The following is a 21,074-nucleotide window of genomic DNA, read 5'->3' as shown; positions in this document are numbered from 1 at the left end:
GGTACCGGCCAGACTGAGACGCAACACACCGGAGAAAGCATCACACAACATGCTGGAAACTCCCAATGCAATGTTACAATAATAGGCTACTTTTATCAGCTTGACGTTAACCCTAGCAACCATGCCGAATTTTGCCACTGCAAGCACCACTTCACATTTTCTTCAGGAAAAGTACATTCTAGGTTTGTAGATAAGGTTTCTCCATGATTCAAATGCCCTGCCGATGTTGAGCCGTGTTTTTTCACCCGAAGTTCATCCGATTCACGTCTGGCCTGACGAGCTTCAGCAGAAAAAAACTTTTTTTTTTGTCAATATGTGGAGTTTGTGTTGGAGTGTGTGTTGTGCTGGGAGCAGGTTGTTTCTTAGTGTATCAGACATGTCATAAGTTGCATAAGTCATAAGTCCATGTCATAAGTTGCAGTGTCGTCGCTGTTGAGTGCAAAGTCAGTAGGCTAGACGAGGCGAGAGACTCGGGAGCGCGCGTGCAGGTCACGTCACTGGATACAGATAAAGCGTTGTCGGGAAAATTCATTTCGCGTACCTACCCCGAAGTGTCAAAATAAAATAAAATTCTGTATCAAAAATTATAAGGAAACACCAGTACTTTGTTTAGGCTTGGTCTGTAGGGAATTCCAAACCTGCGCACATATATTCAAACGCACATAACTATAGAACCAATTCATAATGCACATGCGAATGCCATCAGCGTTTCTCACAGGTTCGCATTTAAAGTCTGTGTAGAGAGAATGGTGTCGTCTTAGCGGCCCCTAATTTAATAAATGATCGTTGCGACGGAAGCGATTTTCATCAGTCTGATGGTTTTAATTATCATATTAAGAAAACGTGCATGCATTCTTTTGCATTTTATTTATTCTTTTTGCGGCATAGTTTTTAACCTATATTTAACAGCACTTAGTCAGAAGTACAAATATAACAGCCGTTTTTTAAATCCCATCCAATGGTTGAAAAGAAAGGAGTAAACACGGTCACTAGTAGGTTGTGACGGGTGTCAATCAAAATGTGAAGCGGTGATTCGTTCCATTCCCTGTCAGAAAAGAAATGGATAATTCGGTAAATAAAAAATTTCATTTAACAGAATTTATCAACTTGTTGCCTGCTGTGGTTGTTTTAATTCACATCCTTTCTAAAAATATGGAAGTTTTTGGTTTAATATATTCTTAAAGGGGTCATATAATGGTACATGCACTTTTACAAGTTGATTGTACTGAAATGCGTGTTGGCAGTGCCTGTACACAAACATCATAAAATGAGAAAAATCCATCAAGTGTTTTTTTTTTTAAATCTTCTTATATGTTTTCCCTTTTCTCAAATCAAGCCGTTCGATTTTGTAATGTCACAAAATCGACGCCCCTCCCACGATTGTTGACTGACAGCAGCGTTTCAACACAGACCCGCCCTCGTGAGTGAGTGAGCTGTCAATCAATTCCGCGCGGACCGGCGCGGTCATTGTCTATGAGCAGAATGGCGTCTAAGCGATTGTGGTGTTCTGTTCTTGGGTGTAATAAGGAACACAGCAGTTATTTTGATGTTCCTAAATCCGAACCGCTGAAGACGCAGTGGCTGAGTTTGTTTTCGAAGGGAATATTCCCTACGATCAACGTCAATGCTTTCATGTACTTGCGCAAATCATTTCACCAGACTGCTTTTACAAACGAGGGTCAGTAACGTTATAAAGCTGGTTTTGCTAAGAAGCTGCTCCTGAAAAAAGGATCGGTACCAACTATTCGTGTTCCTGCTGCACCTTCAGAATAATTGAAGTGAGTGTAACATTTTATTAACTTTTATATTAATATTTATATTAATCTTTGCAAATCGCTTGCACGCTTCACAACGAATGCGGCTAAGGTTTACACTCAGGGTACATTACGGCATGTTTTCTATGTACGATGTTCTCAATATAATTCATAATCCCACGTTTATAATGAACAACGCGTTATGGTTATTGTGTTATTATTATGACCGCCGCTAGCGTAGCTAGCGAAAGCGGTCATATAGGGATTGTCAAAGTTTTTTTTTTTTTTTTTTTTCGTCACCTACTGAATTTTCCGTCAACGATACCAGGGACACCGAAGCACCGGGGAACATGAAATTTTGTGGGCATGTAGCCCCACTAGACTTTTACGGAAAAATTTCGTTTGGTCCCCGGGGGCCACTCCCCCCCCGAGCTGGGGCCCCCCAAACCCCAAAAATGCAGTTTTTCCTACATAACTACCTGAACCGTGGCACCGAGGATGACCAATTTTTTATGGTATGTTGGTCTTAAGGGCCCACATCAACCTAGCCCATAATCGATTGTCAAAGTTTTTTTGTTTTTTTTTCCCCGTCATCTACTGAATTTTTCGTCAACGATACCAGGGACACCGAAGCACCGGGGAACATGAAATTTTGTGGGCATGTAGCCCCACTAGACTTTTACGGAAAAATTTCGTTTGGTCCCCGGGGGCCACTCCCCCCCCGAGCTGGGGCCCCCCAAACCCCAAAAATGCAGTTTTTCCTACATAACTACCCGAACCGTGGCACCGAGGATGACCAATTTTTTATGGTATGTTGGTCTTAAGGGCCCACATCAACCTAGCCCATAATCGATTGTCAAAGTTTTTTTGTTTTTTTTTTCCCGTCATCTACTGAATTTTTCGTCAACGATACCAGGGACACCGAAGCACCGGGGAACATGAAATTTTGTGGGCATGTAGCCCCACTAGACTTTTACGGAAAAATTTCGTTTGGTCCCCGGGGGCCACTCCCCCCCCGAGCTGGGCCCCCCCAAACCCCAAAAATGCAGTTTTTCCTACATAACTACCTGAACCGTGGCACCGAGGATGAAGACATTTTTATGGTATGTTGGTCTTAAGGGCCCACATCAACCTAGCCCATAATCACTCATTTGTGATTTACGCCCCTCCCATAAAAAATGAAAATGCAATATTATTCTACTTAAATCCCCCTATCTTCAGTTGAGATGTTCAGAACTGCACCATATTTCATGTGTATGATTAACTTGACATCCTCTGGGGGTATGCTAAGTTTCGTAGAATTTCATCCATGGGGGGTATAAAATAAATTCATTTATGTGCACATTTAGTGACTGTACACTCATCGGCCTGTAGATGGTGGTGTTGAGCGAAGGGTTGCTGGTTTAGGATGATACTGTCACACACACTGACATCCACACGCACAGACACACACCCATACACACACATACAAATCCACATGCACAGACACACAAACACACACGCGCACACACATGTACGCACGCACACATACACGCACAGACACACACACAGACACACACATACACAAACACACACACAGACATGCACATACTACTACTTTTTTTTTAGGTATATACATAAACACGCAATACAGCCAAATTGCTCCACGTCATTTATTTTTGTGGAAAGCCAGTGCAGGCCTGAGCGGCGGTCATATTTTGTACCGCCCTGCGGTACATCTAGTTACAAACGGTGTACACACAGAACAGAGGGGCGGGGTCAGCAAAGCTCATTATCATGCACTTAAACGACGTGCTGAAAACAGCTGTTTTTGACCAGGTAAAATGAGTGTTTTCTTACAATACTAATGAGAATTTTTAAAGTATATTACAAACTTTTAATTTAGACCCTAAAGAATCATATTAGCTTGTACAAAAATGGCATTATATGATCCCTTTAATATATAACACTGAATGTTTTATCTGTTCATTATTTTATTTTTTTGGATTTTAGTCGGACTTGGTCCGAACTGTTTCAAAAAGAGTTATCTGCATGATGCCTGCTGCCTTTGGGCTCAGTGGTGTTGAATTTAAATGACATGTAAAATAAAGACATGTTATGTTACACTGTGATGTAATGGTGTTTTCTGGAAGGGACTAAAGAACAAAGTATTTTTATCAGCTGAAAGGCAGAATACAATGTTTTTCTTAAGTTAGATGCATTATATTTATATAATAAGGGTTATATATAAGGGTTATATAAGGGTTATATATATATATATATATATATATATATATATATATATATTAGGGGTGCACGATATATCGAATCAATATCGATATCGCGATATCACGTTGCCCGATATCATATCGAAAGTCTTGCGATATTTATGCGATATTTTGTTTATGATGCGTCCCGTCCCGTCCCGTCTCCTATTACTCAGTTACCTACCACAGAACAAGAGCTTGCTAGCTTAGCTTCCAAAGCTGACACTGTGTGTACATTCTGTGAGTGAGATCCCTCTATGGGCGGGTTGAAAATATGCGGAACAAAGCCTTCTACTGGCTGTAGTCTTTAGCCTCTGGCCAGAAAATCCTCCGATGACGCAAAATGATGATTTTTGCGTCATCGGAGGATTTTTTCCAGACAAAAAATACATAAATCTCTTGTCTCAGGGGGATATGAGGGTGGAAAGCATGGTAATTCGAAAATACTACAGGTTTTCTACTAATACAAAGCTTAATGCTAAATCCTGAAGTATCCCTTTAAATCTCTCCGGTCAAATTGTCAGATTAATAATCCCGCCCTCCTAACACAATCTGAATTTGAGAATAAGCCTAAAATGTATAAAGCAAAAATACACCAACCTTTGGCTATGTTATAAAGGAACAGGCTCCTGAAAGTTTTTGACTTTGAAAGTTATTAAACATTATTACATGGCTTGGTTGAATTCCAATGTGGAATGCGGTCTGTTATTTCTAGATATCAGACCGCTGCGAAGCACTAACGGCACCAGGATTTTGATTGTAGGTGGGCCTCCAGAAAACTGGATGGGCCAGTTAAAATAAGCCAAAAAAAATAAAAATAAAAATAAAAACGGGTTACCCTTCATCTCCGTTTCAGCACTTTTCTGAGCACTGAGGACAGTGACTCAGTAGCCTACCTGAATTTAATGCGTATATTAGCATAGGTTAAAAAAAAAACTTAAACAGGATTTTTTTGTTGCTTTTTTAATACAATTACAATTTCATTTAATTTATTGTTTAATAAAATTATAGGCCTATTATTTTTTGTTTATTAACAGCAACAACAGCTGTAAAGATGAAGTTGACGATTGCCATCTCCGTAGTGAACGCGCCTATAGAGAGAAATGCACATCATGGATTACAGAAATAGGCTACTCTCTGATTATGTAATGATTACATAATCAGAGAGTAGCCTATTTCTTTTCGTTTTAAATTGTTAAAAAGACATTTCAAGCTTTCTTAAGATATATTACATGTTAAGTTTCGTTAAATTAGGATGAGATGTGCTCAGTTCACCAGCAATGCAATGACCGCGCGGGCGCCTGCATGATTAGGCCTATCGTCTGCTATATTCTCTACTTATTTATTAAATACAGGCAAATGGTTGATAAAAAAAATATTAAAATTAAGATACAATTTAAACAAAACGAAATTCAATTCAAAAAAGTCTTCCTACAAAACAAAACTTAATTAAGTGGTCAAAATCATGTCTGACCCGCTCCATGTCTCTCGATATTGCGGATCCTATCTTACTCGTGTGGTTTACTTTTCATAATCAACATAAATTAAAAAATAACATTATAATATTTTAACAAATATTAAACTAAATGAGCTTATTTAATGGCTACAACACGTAGTAGACCTAGACTCTCTATTTGTACAAATTGCTGCACATTCATTTTATTCTGAATTTTGCACACATAAGTTGAAAGGCATTTGTTTGTGCATGCATAGCAAAACATATCTGCAACATTTATCAAGTTCACTTATAATTATGCGCGCATTTTTTAATTATTATCTTAATGAATAATGAAACAAGAATGAAGCATAGGCTATAAACTGCGTTGTTTCGTTTAGAATGGAATGGATCTCAAATAGATCCGAATGAAGAAACGTACAAAACCATAGTAGAAAATGGGTCTCCACTGTTTCTGCAGAGAGGGGTTTCTCGCAGCAGAATCGGATCAAGACGAAGCAGCGAAATCGCCTTGCGGAGAACAATTACGCGGCTTATGCGCATTGCAAGTTGTGGAGAGACACTGGGAAGTTCGCTTGAGTAAAAACAATAGGCTTCAGATATTTTATGTGGGGAAGGGGGATTGGTTTGTTAAACTATGAATGTGAAACCATATAGTAAAAACAACTGGCATTGATGGACGCCAATTGGACGTTCATGTTTTTTTCCGTCTATTTGAAAGTTAGGCTAATAAACATGTTGCATTCGGCCTGATTATGTCATTTTTTAAGTTACATAGCCTGCCTCCAGTTTTCCTCAACTTGACTAATTATGTGGCGATATTTGACCAGCATATCATCGAAATGTCCGGAAAACGAAACCTCTCAAATCATATTAGAATGATTTCTGAAGGATCATAAGACACCAAAGACTGGAGTACTTGCTGATGAAAATTCAGCTTTGCATCACAAAAATAAATTACATTTTAAAATATATTAAAAAAGAGAGATTTTAGGGGTGTAACTATACGCGTCTTCGTATCGAACCGTTCGGTACAAGGCTTTCGGTTCGGTTTTCGGTACGCATTACGTACCGAACGGTCCGTGGACAATTTTTTCTGCCGACCAAAATTTCGTTATTTCAAATGAAGGCGCGTCGCGGGTGGCAAGCGCGCTCATAGAGGCTGCCGTGACCACAACATCAACTGGCAAATGCAATGTAAGGAACGAAACTGAGCTCCTCTTATTGTGTTTGTGTGGACCGTTTATCAGTTTTGGCCTATGAAGCGGGACTCGCGAGCCCTATGCGCGAGCCTGATCAAGCAACACCACAGCGCTAAGAGATCCAGACCAGTAAAGAAAGCATTTGAATTTCAAATTCTTTTTGAATTCGCCACTGAAGTAATAACATCGCTGCGAGATCTAGTGAGAAACATGCACATTTCTCTGTTATTAACGGATCAAACAGCACTGACCTGGAAACCAGGAAGAAACATTGTGCCATGAATGAACTGGCCGGTGTCCACAGATCAGCAACATTCACAGTGGATTTACTGTAGTAACACTAACTGCAAGGTATGGAAGTTTGTCAATGCTTTCAAGTAACATTACGTTGGTTTTATTTTGAAATTATGAATACAATTACTGCCCTCAAATGTTAATCTGAACTAAAATAAACCTTTGTTTATAACTAACCTACTACAATATTACATTTCATTTTGTCCAAGGAGCTGTTTTGTTTTATATGCTCATAAGAAGTGTCAAGTATAGCTCCATTATTGCTCAGTATAAAATTTTTTTTTTTTTTAAATTCATACTTTATGATGTTAGTTTAATTAAATAAAATAATAATAATAAAAAAATAATTCAAGGAAATTTCTCTGGCAATGCTGTATAGAAAATGTACCGAACCGTACCATACCGAACCGTGACACAAGTGTATTGTATCGAACCCAACCGTAAATTTTGTGAACCGTTACACCCCTAATATATATATATATATATATACACTCACCTAAAGGATTATTAGGAACACCATACTAATACTGTGTTTGACCCCCTTTTGCCTTCAGAACTGCCTTAATTCTACGTGGCATTGATTCAACAAGGTGCTGAAAGCATTCTTTAGAAATGTTGGCCCATATTGATAGGATAGCATCTTGCAGTTGATGGAGATTTGTGGGATGCACATCCAGAGCACGAAGCTCCCATTCCACCACATCCCAAAGATGCTCTATTGGGTTGAGATCTGGTGACTGTGGGGGCCATTTTAGTACAGTGAACTCATTGTCATGTTCAAGAAACCAATTTGAAATGATTCCAGCTTTGTGACATGGTGCATTATCCTGCTGGAAGTAGCCATCAGAGGATGGGTACATGGTGGTCATAAAGGGATGGACATGGTCAGAAACAATGCTCAGGTAGGCCGTGGCATTTAAACGATGCCCAATTGGCACTAAGGGGCCTAAAGTGTGCCAAGAAAACATCCCCCACACCATTACACCACCACCACCAGCCTGCACAGTGGTAACAAGGCATGATGGATCCATGTTCTCATTCTGTTTACGCCAAATTCTGACTCTACCATCTGAATGTCTCAACAGAAATCGAGATTCATCAGACCAGGCAACATTTTTCCAGTCTTCAACTGTCCAATTTTGGTGAGCTTGTGCAAATTGTAGCCTCTTTTTCCTATTTGTAGTGGAGATGAGTGGTACCCAGTGGGGTCTTCTGCTGTTGTAGCCCATCCGCCTCAAGGTTGTGCGTGTTGTGGCTTCACAAATGCTTTGCTGCATACCTCGGTTGTAACGAGTGGTTATTTCAGTCAAAGTTGCTCTTCTATCAGCTTGAATCAGTCGGCCCATTCTCCTCTGACCTCTAGCATCAACAAGGCATTTTCACCCACAGGACTGCCGCATACTGGATGTTTTCCCTTTTCACACCATTCTTTGTAAACCCTAGAAATGGTTGTGCATGAAAATCCCAGTAACTGAGCAGATTGTGAAATACTCAGACCGGCCCGTCTGGCACCAACAACCATGCCACGCTCAAAATTGCTTAAATCACCTTTCTTTCCCATTCTGACATTCAGTTTGGAGTTCAGGAGATTGTCTTGACCAGGACCACACCCCTAAATGCATTGAAGCAACTGCCATCTGATTGGTTGATTAGATAATTGCATTAATGAGAAATTGAACAGGTGTTCCTAATAATCCTTTAGGTGAGTGTATATATATATATATATATATATATATATATATATATATATATATATATATATATATATATATACATACAGTGAGGAAAATAAGTATTTGAACACCCTGCTACTTTGCAAGTTCTCCCACTTTGAAATCATGGAGGGGTCTGAAATTGTCATCGTAGGTGCATGTCCACTGTGAGAGACATAATCTAAATAAATAAAAAAATCCAGAAATCATAATATATGATTTTTTAAACTATTTATTTGTATGATACAGCTGCAAATAAGTATTTGAACACCTCTCTATCAGCTAGAATTCTGACCCTCAAAGACCTGTTAGTCTGCCTTTAAAATGTCCACCTCCACTCCATTTATTATCATAAATTAGCTGCACCTGTTTGAGGTCGTTAGCTGCATAAAGACACCTGTCCACCCCATACAATCAGTAAGAATCCAACTACTAACATTGCCAAGACCAAAGAGCTGTCCAAAGACACTAGAGACAAAATTGTACACCTCCACAAGGCTGGAAAGGGCTACGGGGAAATTGCCAAGCAGCTTGGTGAAAAAAGGTCCACTGTTGGAGCAATCATTAGAAAATGGAAGAAGCTAAACATGACTGTCAATCTCCCTTGGACTGGGGCTCCATGCAAGATCTCACCTCGTGGGGTCTCAATGATCTTAAGAAAGGTGAGAAATCAGCCCAGAACTACACGGGAGGAGCTGGTCAATGACCTGAAAAGAGCTGGGACCACCGTTTCCAAGGTTACTGTTGGTAATACAATAAGACGTCATGGTTTGAAATCATGCATGGCACGGAAGGTTCCCCTGCTTAAACCAGCACATGTCAAGGCCCGTTAAGTTTGCCAATGACCATTTGGATGATCCAGAGGAGTCATGGGAGAAAGTCATGTGGTCAGATGAGACCAAAATATAACTTTATGGTCATAATTCCACTAAACGTGTTTGGAAGAAGAAGAATGATGAGTACCATCCCAAGAACACCATCCCTACTGTGAAGCATGGGGGTGGTAGCATCATGCTCTGGGGGGGATGACCAGAGGATGACCGGGGCCATGTATTGCGAGATTTTGGGGAGCAACCTCCTTCCCTCAGTTAGAGCATTGAAGATGGGTCGAGGCTGGGTCTTCCAACATGACAATGACCCGAAGCACACAGCCAGGATAACCAAGGAGTGGCTCTGTAAGAAGCATATCAAGGTTCTGGCGTGGCCTAGCCAGTCTCCAGACCTAAACCCAATAGAGAATCTTTGGAGGGAGCTCAAACTCTGTGTTTCTCAGCGACACCCCAGAAACCTGAGTGATCTAGAGAAGATCTGCGTGGAGGAGTGGGCCAAAATCCCTCCTGCAGTGTGTGCAAACCTGGTGAAAACTACAGGAAACGTTTGACCTCTGTATTTGCAAACAAAGGCTACTGTACCAAATATTAACATTGATTTTCTCAGGTGTTCAAATACTTATTTGCAGCTGTATCATACAAATAAATAGTTTAAAAAATCATACATTGTTATTTCTGGATTTTTTTTTTTAGATTATGTCTCTCACAATGGACATGCACCTACGATGACAATTTCAGACCCCTCCATGATTTCTAAGTTAGAGAACTTGCAAAATAGCAGGGTGTTCAAATACTTATTTTCCTCACTGTATATATATATATATATATATATATATATATATATATATATTAGACATTATAGATATAACAGTTTCAGGTTATGTTTTAGTGTTGGTAACACGTCCCACACAAACTTGATAATCGTCCCACATTTGTTTTGTTTGATGGTGGTCAGCCTAGTTGCAAGGGGACTGGAACTCAGACATCTTTAGGTTTTAGTGCCATAGAGAAACACTGGATGGATCTCATCCATATTTAAAACAGCATAGGAGAATGACACAGATGTGAAGAAATTGCTGAATAAAGTCATTATTTTTGTTTTGTTTGCACACAAAAAATATATATTCTCAAAGCTTCATGAAATTAAGGTTGCACAAACAAACAAACAAAATAATCGTTCATTAATTGTAATCGAGGTAAAATGTTCATTTAATTGAGTTTTTGATTTTAGGTCATATTGTTCCTCGATGAACTTTTTTGGGCTTCTAAATCGCGAGCGCCATTCACTAATGTTATAAAGCTTGGAACAGACAGGATTGTGCTCATCTGAAAGAAGATAGACATACACCTAGGATGGCTTGAGTTCTGTCACAATACACCAAAGCGGAGAAATAATGCAATAACTATTATGTAAAACACTTACCTTTCGATATCTGATGGTGTTTCCTCAGTGAAGTTTGGTCCGCCACCTTTTGAACGGTCACTCTTCACAGACACAGAGCTTGATACATGTAAACTGAAATAAATATATAAATAAATAAATCTGATATTTTTGTGTGTTTTCATATGCTCCAGATTTGAGATGATACAAATAGCATATTGAGTTTCAATTGAGGCAACAACATATTTGTGTAAACATACATGTTTTTGTATACAAACATACATGTATGTAAATCATACAGGTTTTGTCTCTTATTTTGTAAATCTCACTGTGATGCTTCCTGTTTGTCATGTGATTCCCTTGCCCTCATATCTCTTGCCATGTGCTTAGGCTTGTTCGACTTCATGCAGCGCTGTGCTTCCAGGACGCTGTGCGTTCCAATCCACTTTTAGACACGCACTTGCAAACTTCTCTAAGCACTTCCCCTCGGGGGAATCCCTGCCGCCATTTTGAAGTGCGTTCCACTTCGTGAAGTGGACAAGGGAAGTTTATATGGACAGACCCTCATTCCCTCGATTTTGACAGAGGGAGCGAGTCTACTTCATATGTACTCTTCAGGCACCTATATGTCCCACAATGCATTACGATTGTGACATCACCACATATCTCATCTAATCACCACCACAACAAACAACTCTATGATATATTAATTATTTTTTTAATTTAAAACAACCCAAAGACACCTATATACATTTAGATGCTGCATTGAAAAAATTCTTAAAAGGGAATGTTTTTTTTTTTTAATAATAAATCAACTCCATAGCTGATTCCAAGTGATCAAGGGCTTCAAGACCAGGGGCCCGTTCTTCGTACGTCGCTAACTCAGTTAGCTGGATTTGATTGTTGACGATTTGGCATGATCTTGGATTGTTTGGTTCTTCGACGCTCATCCTGGACTTGCTGTCATAGCAACAGGTGCGCAGTCTTAAACCTGCTCGCGAGCAGGCTTATTTCATGTAAACAGGATTAGACTGCGGCTCATAAACGGAGATGATACGGGAAGTCCAGCGCAGTGCGATAGTGCACTTTCTGATATATATTTTTTTTCCTCGTGACTCATGAGATTGTCGTTTACATTATTAATTTGTTGGAAACGCACATTTATTTTCGACTTGTCGGAGTCGGGCTTTAACTACAGCACAAACTGTACCCTAAGATTAATTGCGAGTGGCTCTTTCCTTTACACTATTGGAGATGCGGAGAACTTGATGGAAAGTGCTGTTTGTCGTGTCATTCGGAGTTTACCTGGCGCTTTTAGGTTTAAAAAACAGTTTTAGTTTTTTTTTTTTTTTGTGGCATTTCCAAGCCACTGAAGACCCAATGTAAATCAGTTTTTTTAAGCAGCTTTTTATTTTTTTTTATTTATTAGACTATAGCCTACTATTTATTAGACTATTTAAATATTTTTTTATGAAGATCATGCGATCATGACCATGCTGATTACAGTATGTCACTCAGGCTTATAGGCTAGACTGCCATCAAGGCCTCAATGAAGGGGATTATGTGAACAGAAAGGGGGTTCACAATGTAAATGTGCAGCCCAGTTACTATTGTGATTCTTAATATTCCAGATTAATAATATTATATCAAATAAAAAAAAGGCAGTTGACAAATCTTCCATATCACAAATGTGAAAGCAAAATGGTCAGGATCTGTGTATGACTTAAGAATTTTCAGAGAATCACATTTATGCACATTATTTGAAAGTGGTAAGGAAAGTTCCACAATTAAATATCAAGCTCACTGTATTACATACACTTATGCTGATCCTAACAGAACTGCATTTCTTCATAGGTGATTATGACATGTTCCTGCCTGCAGACAGGTGTTTTAAGACCCCATTCCCTGACCCAAACCAGTTACAATGCAGCTCTAGCCAGGACAAGGGCACACAATGAAATGAACTTTGGCTAACTAAAGGGAAGGTTTCAGTGTCTGAAAAGTCTGAGGGTTGCACACCTGACAGGGCCTGTGACATTGTTGCATGTGCCATATTACACAACACTGCCAAAAAAAAAAAAAAAACACTTTTCATTAAATGTTTAATAAAAGACAAATATGCTTAGTTCCTTGAGTTTTATTTCAATTGTTCTTTGTAAAGAAAAGCCAGTGGTCAAGTGCCTGCAACAAGAGATATTAGACACATGCCTCATGCAACCAATAAAAAGAAAAGTTGGCTATACACTGCCCACCTGTAGGCCTATGTGTCCTCTGTCTGTGCAGACTCTTCTGTAGGCCTTTCTGTAGATGTGGAATCCTGCAACTTATATTGCAGCCATAAAGCATACAAGTATAAATGAAGTAAAGTTCTTTATGCACTTGCAGGTAGGCTAGTTCCTCCATATGACAGTTATCTGAGAGGGTTTATTCACTGTCCAGTGCAATGGAAACAAATGGACATTACAAAGTCTTATACTTTCTTTCCTTTGGAAAGTTAGAAAATGTCCACTTAAGTTAACAAGTGTTGGTGTATTATGTAAAAGTGCACAAAAGAGGAAAACACAATGTCATTACAATGAACTACACTTGGGAAAAATGTGATCAATAACTCTTTTTGAACTCTTCTTCAATACATATTTTTACATTAACATAAGTTTATCAGTTTTTACTTCCACAAGTCAAAGCAATTCATCATTGCTCAAGATTTAACAGCTGAAATGACTATACGGCCTTAATTTAATGCAGCAAAAATACAGTGTAGGCTACTAAGATCTTTTTTTTTTCTCAGCCTTTTTCTTGATTGCTTTTATAAACAGACAACCATTTATTTAACAGTGCCTTTCATAAAAGAGACTATAATATAACTAAAAATTACCATTAGAATATTTTTGTACTTCACTTTTATTTGTTCCCATATTTTAGTGTGGTGACTCTGACATTACAATGAACAAAGTAATTATGCAATTATTAAAATACAAAAATATAGGCTAATAAGTGATAAAAACATCTAACATGGCCACTTCTAACGGATTTAAATTGTCTGCTACTTTTTGCCAGCCCTCTCTCCTGGCTTTTGCAGACTTTGAGGTGTTCCCTGGCGTTTTGATTAAAACATTAAAATTCCGAATAAACTTCGACTATTAGTTCTTGCTCTGCTGAGGAGAAAAAACATAGATATAATATGAGAAAAACTGTGCGCGCTCTTTGGCCACGCTGAGCAGCCAATGGCAGCGTTGCTGATCAATGTTTCCACTATCGATACATATCCCCTTTTAAGCCAGCGCGTGAACGCGCAGTTATCTCAGATAACTCAATCCAGCGATACTAATCCTATCCGGCAAGTGTGTTCGAAGAACTCAATTAGCCGGATTATGATTAGCACGATGAAATCATCTTGGATGTGTCATTTGATCTCGGATGTAATAAGCAACGTACGAAGAACGAGCCCCAGGGGGGCAGGGTTTCATATTATTTTGAAGCTTCCCCGGGCGCCGCCATTGATTAGCGGACCCCCACCTGCTGTTAGCATTCCATTGACTCCCATTTATTTTGGCGTCACTTCGACAGCGAATAACTTTACATCAGAGGTGTTTAAAGACTCCATTTGTCCATTATTTATTTCTAAAGAAACACGAAAATGTATAAAAGGGTCCATTACCTTGTATACGTTATGGCCCCGTAGAAGCAGTTTTTGTAAAAATAGGCTAACGGTTGCGTCATAACCACGCGACTCTGTCGCACAGTAGAGAGATTACCGTATGGACAGGAGCAGACACTCGCGCGCAATCGGGGGGACGTGGAGGCAAAATGACAAAATAATTAAGAATACCTAGCATTTCTCCTGCTGCTAGCTCATGGACACCTCCTACTCACACTCTCCGTCTCTTCAAGTTTCGGAAGGGAATGATTCAGATTTCTCTCGGCACAGCTACTAGAAGACAGACGGGTTGCTCACGTCACATCTACATCGTCAAGCTCAGTTTGAGTCTGCGCAGTCGCTCAGCCATCAGGAAGTGAGAGCTTCTAATTTACTTCACTTGTCTCCGTTGAATCCAATGGGGTCGCTGTGTCCAGTTTATATACTGTCTATGCTTAAGACGTTTCAATTCAGCCCGCCGCAGTTTCTGCCAGTAGCGGGTACTCGTGTAATGCAAGCAATGATGTACATCCGAGTGAACAAGACGGATGGAAGTTAGCGAGAGAAGGGCATGACAATTTTGGACTGGAACGCAGCCCAGACTGATCAGCAGCTGACTTGAAGCAGTGCATGCCGGTTAGAAATTTTGTCTGACTTATGGTGTGTCAAGTCAAGTCAACTTTATTTATATAGCGCTTTTCACAATACAGATTGTATCAAAGCAGCTTCACAGTATTAGATAAAATAGTACATCAGTGTTTGTTTCTAGTGTAAAACGTCCACGTTTGGTAATGCTGATCAATAGTGTTGTTGATTGATTAATTAAATTAAGTATCCCCAAATTATGTGTCCCGCGAGAGCAGACAACGGCAGTTTCTCAAGAGCGGCTGCACAAGATCTGATGACGGCATAGCTGTTCCATGATTGGCTGGATTCACTGCATGATAACGATCACATGTGTTTCGTGTTTATTCTGACAACACTAATGCTCACAAATGCGTATTTTTATAACAGTAAAAGCTCTTTTTATGTAATCGCAGTATTATATTGTATTATTTTTATCAAAATAAAACTGATAAAAAATGTAGACCCCACTTCATTGCTATTTAGTTAGTATAGGCTTATGTTGAACTTTTATTCTTGTACAAACAGATGCTGTATTAAGTAGTACATAAAGTATTTAATGAAAATGTTTCTGAAATATCTGTGTATTTAAAAAAATAATAATTTTTTTCAGCTGTGATAAAGTAGGCAAACACAGCGCGAGCGTCACTACGGAAAGCAGAAAGTGTCTGACTCGCGTCTCAGTTTTCAGCTCCTCCCCGACAGCAAGTGGAAACTCTTGCATACGGAGACATCTGCTCTCTAAGCCCCCAGATACCAACTAGCCCCCAGATACCAACTAAAAAAAGACAGGCACCACTACCACCAAAGCCTGCGGGCCCAGCTCGCCCTCCCCCTCCTGTGAGAGCTCTTCGGCCTCTGCCACAACGCCAGGGCCCACACCCTCCTCCTTCTGCTCGAGGTGAACCAAAAACAACTGATACCAGCTCTCAGTGATATGTGTCGGGTCCCCGTTTTGATAACAGTAACTTTCTCAAATGTTTACAAAACAAGCGGGAACCCAGTGTGCCTGTATCTTTCTCTATTGCTGTTCTATTACATGATAGAAAGTCTAAGGCCTTCAATAGCCGTGCAGCAAACCCAACTAATCTGGTGCCTATTACACGTCAAACTAATATTGCTGTGGGGAAAAGTAAGTCTGTTAAGTTAGCTCTTTTAAACATTCGCTCACTTAAAAATAAATCACTTCTAGTCAACGACTTAATAACCACAAACAACCTGGATTTTATGCTTCTAAATGAAACCTGGCTAGAAGACAGCTGCAGTGCAACAATCCTCAATGAAGCAGCCCCTCCTAACTTTACTTTTATGAGTGTCTGCAGAGCTGTTAAGAGAGGTGGGGGTCTAGCTGCTCTTTTTAAAGATATCTATCAATGTAAGCAAATATCATTTGGGAATTACCCGTCTTTCGAATATCTGGGTATTGTGTTAAAAGGTGCTCCACGCATTTTACTTATCATTATTTACAGGCCGCCAAAATACTCTCCAGCCTTCACTGAGGACTTTACAGAACTGTTATCAACAATTACCTCAGAGTTTGACTGTTTTGCCATTGCTGGAGATTTTAACATTCACATAGATAATGCAGAAAACAATATGGCAAAAGAAATCAAAACTGTTTTAAAAACTTTTGATCTGACTCAGCATGTACATGGACCCACACACAATCGTGGACACACTCTAGATTTACTTATCAGTAAGGGTCTAAACATTTCATCGATTGTTACTAAGGATGTAGCACTGTCTGATCATTTCTGTATTTTCTTTGATATATTGATCTCTCCTGCCACTGAAGCTAGATCTGTGTCTGTCAAGAAGAGATGCTTAAATGAGAACACTAGTGTCCTATTTATGAAGGCTATATCCTTAACACCAAGCATATCTGCTGACTCTGTTGATTTTCTCCTTGATTCTTTTAACTCAAAAGTTAAAGGTGTAATTGATGATATTGCTCCTGTTAAAGTCAGGAAGAAGAGTGGCAGACAAAAGGCACCTTGGAGAAACTCAACAGCAGTGCAAAATATGAAAAGACAATGCAGAAAAGCAGAGCGCATGTGGCGGAAGACAAAACTTGTAGTCCATTATAACATCTACAAAGACAGCCTTCATGCTTTCAATATGGAACTAGGCAAAGCTAGACAGACTTTCTTCTCAAATATTATAAACAGCAATTTAAACAACACACGCACTCTTTTTGCTACTGTAGAGAGACTGACAAACCCCCCAAGCCAGATTCCCAGTGAAATGCTCTCAGACAGCAAGTGCAGTGAGTTTGCTTCTTTCTTCTCTGAGAAAATCAATAATATCAGAAAGGTGATCAGCACATCCTTGACTTGCGCTGGGGTCAGACAGATCAAACCACCTGAGAAAGTAGTTACTATGTCTGATTTCAAAGAAATTGATGGCAAAATTTTGGAAGACACCGTACAGCACCTTAAAACATCAACCTGCGCTCTTGACACACTTCCAACATCATTTTTCAAAAGTGTGTTAAACAGTTTAGAAGCAGATCTTCTAGTAGTGGTAAATGCTTCACTTCTCTCTGGTAGTTTTCCAAACTCCCTAAAAACTGCAGTTGTCAAGCCCCTCCTGAAAAAGAGCAATCTGGATAAGACCATATTAAGCAACTATAGACCGATCTCAAATCTTCCTTTCATAGGCAAGATCATTGAAAAAGTTGTCTTCAATCAGCTGAACAAATTCTTATGCTCGAATGGATACTTTGACAATTTTCAATCTGGTTTCCGACCGCACCACAGCACAGAGACAGCGCTCATAAAGATAATAAACGATATTCGCTTAAATACTGACTCAGGCAAATTATCAGTGCTGGTGCTACTCGACCTCAGTGCTGCATTTGACACTGTCGATCATAACATACTTCTGGACAGGCTGGAAAACTGGGTGGGGCTTTCTGGGATAGTCCTAAAATGGTTCAGGTCATACTTAGATGGGAGAGGTTATTATGTGAGTATAGGAGACCATAAGTCTGAGTGGACATCCATGACATGCGGAGTCCCTCAAGGCTCAATTCTTGCACCACTCCTGTTCAACCTGTGTATGCTCCCAATGAGCCAAATAATGAGAAAGAACCAAATTGCTTACCACAGCTATGCAGACGACACACAGCTCTACTTAGCCCTATCGCCTAACGATTACAGCCCCATTGACTCCCTGTGCCAATGCATTGATGAAGTCAACAGTTGGATGTGTCAAAACTTTCTTCAGTTAAACAAAGACAAAACTGAAGTCATTGCGTTTGGAAACAAAGATGAAGTTCTCAAGGTGAACGCATACCTTCACTCTAGGGGTCAAACAACTAAACATCAAGTCAGGAATCTTGGTGTGACACTAGAGTCAGACCTTAGTTTCAGTAGTCATGTCAAAGCAATAACTAAATCAGCATACTATCATCTGAAAAATATTGCAAGAATAAGATGCTTTGTTTCCAGACAAGACTTAGAGAAACTTGTGCATGCTTTCATCACCAGCAGGGTGGATTATTGTAATGGACTCCTCACTGGACTTCCCAAAAAGACCATAAGACAGTTGCAGCTCATACAGAACGCTGCCGCCAGGATTCTGAGCAGAACCAGAAAATATGTGAACTCGATTGTCGAGTTCACGCGCGTGATCATAGGTACTAAACCTATGCGCGTGAACTCGACAATCGATTACTATGGCCTTCCACCGAAAACAGGATGTAAACAAAGGTATGAGCGCTGGCTGAATTAACTTCATTTTTATTAATATCTCTAACATCTACTGCAGTCAGATCCACTCGTGTTCACTCGGAAGGAATCACTCACATTTTCTGTGCACTTGTAATGACACTTAAAGGATGTTAAGAGGCTAAAAAGCAGGCTTACTACTTGCCCCATTGAAGTCAATAGGGTGCAAATTTTAAAAATAGAATAACTCGGTGTAGGCAACACCGATTTTTGTCGTTGTTCTCTGTATTGACAGCACTCCAAATGTACAAAAAAATGAGCTCAATGTTAAAATTGACCGGAGTTCTCCTTTAACCCCGTCTGGAACAGCCTTCCCTCAGCTAGTCCTTCTGACATTTGCCGCTGGCTCTGGTGTCTCTATAGTGGTTAAACAGATACAATTAATCTTGTGTATATCTCATGAATCTATCATTTTTTCCCTGGCAAATCATTTTGGCTGAGGGCAAAGTGAAGTTTAATGACTTTATATATTAAATTTATTTAACTTTACCGTTGTAGCCTACTAGAGCGCTGACATTGTATGTTTGACTGAATTTTTTGCTTTATTTCCTATTGTATAGCTTCTTATACTTTTATAATGGCTATCATTGATCATTAAAATTTACATTTAACAAAAAGAGACAGGGTTGTGTTATGTCATATTTAATTTTATTACAGTAAAGATAATCATAGGCTAGTACACATGCACATATTGCCTGAACCACTTGTTAATATGTTTAAAATGAAAACGAAAAGAGGCAGGGTTGTGTTTTATATTTCGTTTTGTTATAAATATACATGCAGTGAAGATAATCAATGTAGCCGTTGCCTGAAACATTTGTGTGGCTATTAATGTTTAAGTTTTTTTAATTTATTTTTTTTATGAAAATTAAGAGGCAGAGTGGTGTTTTATAACATATTTAATTTTATTGTTGCCTAAAATGTATACAGAGATAACCGGAGTAGCCCGACGAGCAAACGTTATCAAGAACGCAGCTGTTCCATTTGCAGAATTACCGGACTTGCATCCTCCCGTCCTTGGGGATTTGTACTACTCCTGAGTCGAACTTGGCCGCACTACCAAGGATGCAAGTTCGAAGTTTGCGTACTTGATATTGAGAAACGCCTACAGAGTCTGACTCCCATGAGTCTGAACTTTCACTTATGACACAAAGAGCAGAGAGGGAAAAAAACACTTAAATACAGGAGGTTCGTCTGTTTCACTTATTTTTATGTTCTATTGTAAATCAATATATAGGTGTGGATTTTCCCTTCTCACGACTATGGATGGATGTAAAGACTTATGTCTTTTCAAGCTGAATTTAGCTGCAGACAGTGCATTAGAGAGAGAAGCAGCTTACAAAACATTTTCTCCTTTGATTTTGTTTTACATAGCTAATTTCTTACCTGTGTTATATGTAATAACTTGGTTAATACAATGCTGTGGACTGTGATGTAAAATACCTGCTGAAATGCCTTTCAGTTGCTGATGGTGTTTCCTCACTGAAGTTTGGTCCGCCACCTTTAGAACGGTCACTCTTCACAGACACAGAGCTGGACACAGGTGACCCTGATCTTACACTAATGAGAGAGAGAGAGAGAGAGAGAGAGAGAGAGAGAGAGAGAGAGAGAGAGAGAGAGCGCTTTGCTACCAGCTGTACTTTTGTATTATTTGAGGAGATTTAGTGTAATTAAATACAGAATAGCCCCACAATTGTCCTTCTTAAGACTTATGATGGATAGATGTATTTATGTTTGTTCGTTGCCTAATGTCTTTCCATGGTAATTTTATGCCCCCTATGGCTGTCTGTGTAAAACTGTTTTGCTGGTAAGAGGCTTCAAATTTTATAAGACACTGTCTTCTGTGATTTATTGTTATAAACAATAAAATCAATATGGTTTATTGCACATAAACCACATGTGAGAAATTAGCTAAAATAACCTTGTCATGTAAAACATGTGTAATACCTTTCAGTTGCTGATGGTGTTTCTTCCCTGAAGTTTGGTCCGCCACCTTTAGAACGGTCACTCTTCACAGACACAGAGCTGGACACAGGTGAGCCTGATCTTACACTAATGACACAAAGAACAGAGTAAGGGGGGGAAATCATTTTACTAAAGGAGGCACCTTAGTAAGATTTTTATTTTTATTTTTTATGTATAGTCTGTATAGACCTTATTCTCCTGTGAAACAAGTGCACAGCCATCTTTAGAATTTTGTCGTTGAA

The 21,074-nt window shown here is 39.3% G+C and overlaps 1 protein-coding gene across 1 annotated transcript in view; it reads right to left on the bottom strand.

The window, feature by feature from the left end:
- Positions 1-21,074, bottom strand: part of LOC311291151 (NACHT, LRR and PYD domains-containing protein 4-like) — a gene marked incomplete at its 3' end in the record, with an annotated part of 96,574 nt that overhangs the window by 69,147 nt on the left and 6,353 nt on the right. Inside the window, exons 4-6 of the mRNA XM_084410024.1 lie at positions 20,815-20,919; positions 20,311-20,427; positions 10,918-11,010 (exon numbers count right to left, since the gene is read on the bottom strand). Of these exons, the coding sequence (XP_084266150.1) occupies positions 10,918-11,010; positions 20,311-20,427; positions 20,815-20,919 (315 nt within the window). The remainder of the gene's footprint in view (positions 1-10,917; positions 11,011-20,310; positions 20,428-20,814; positions 20,920-21,074) is intronic.

Source organism: Rutilus rutilus (assembly GCF_951802725.1).
Source record: "Rutilus rutilus genome assembly, chromosome: 5".
Lineage (NCBI taxonomy): Eukaryota > Metazoa > Chordata > Actinopteri > Cypriniformes > Leuciscidae > Rutilus > Rutilus rutilus.
The sequence above is the reverse complement of the archived record's forward strand: the minus strand, read 5'-3'. Positions and strand labels throughout refer to the sequence as shown.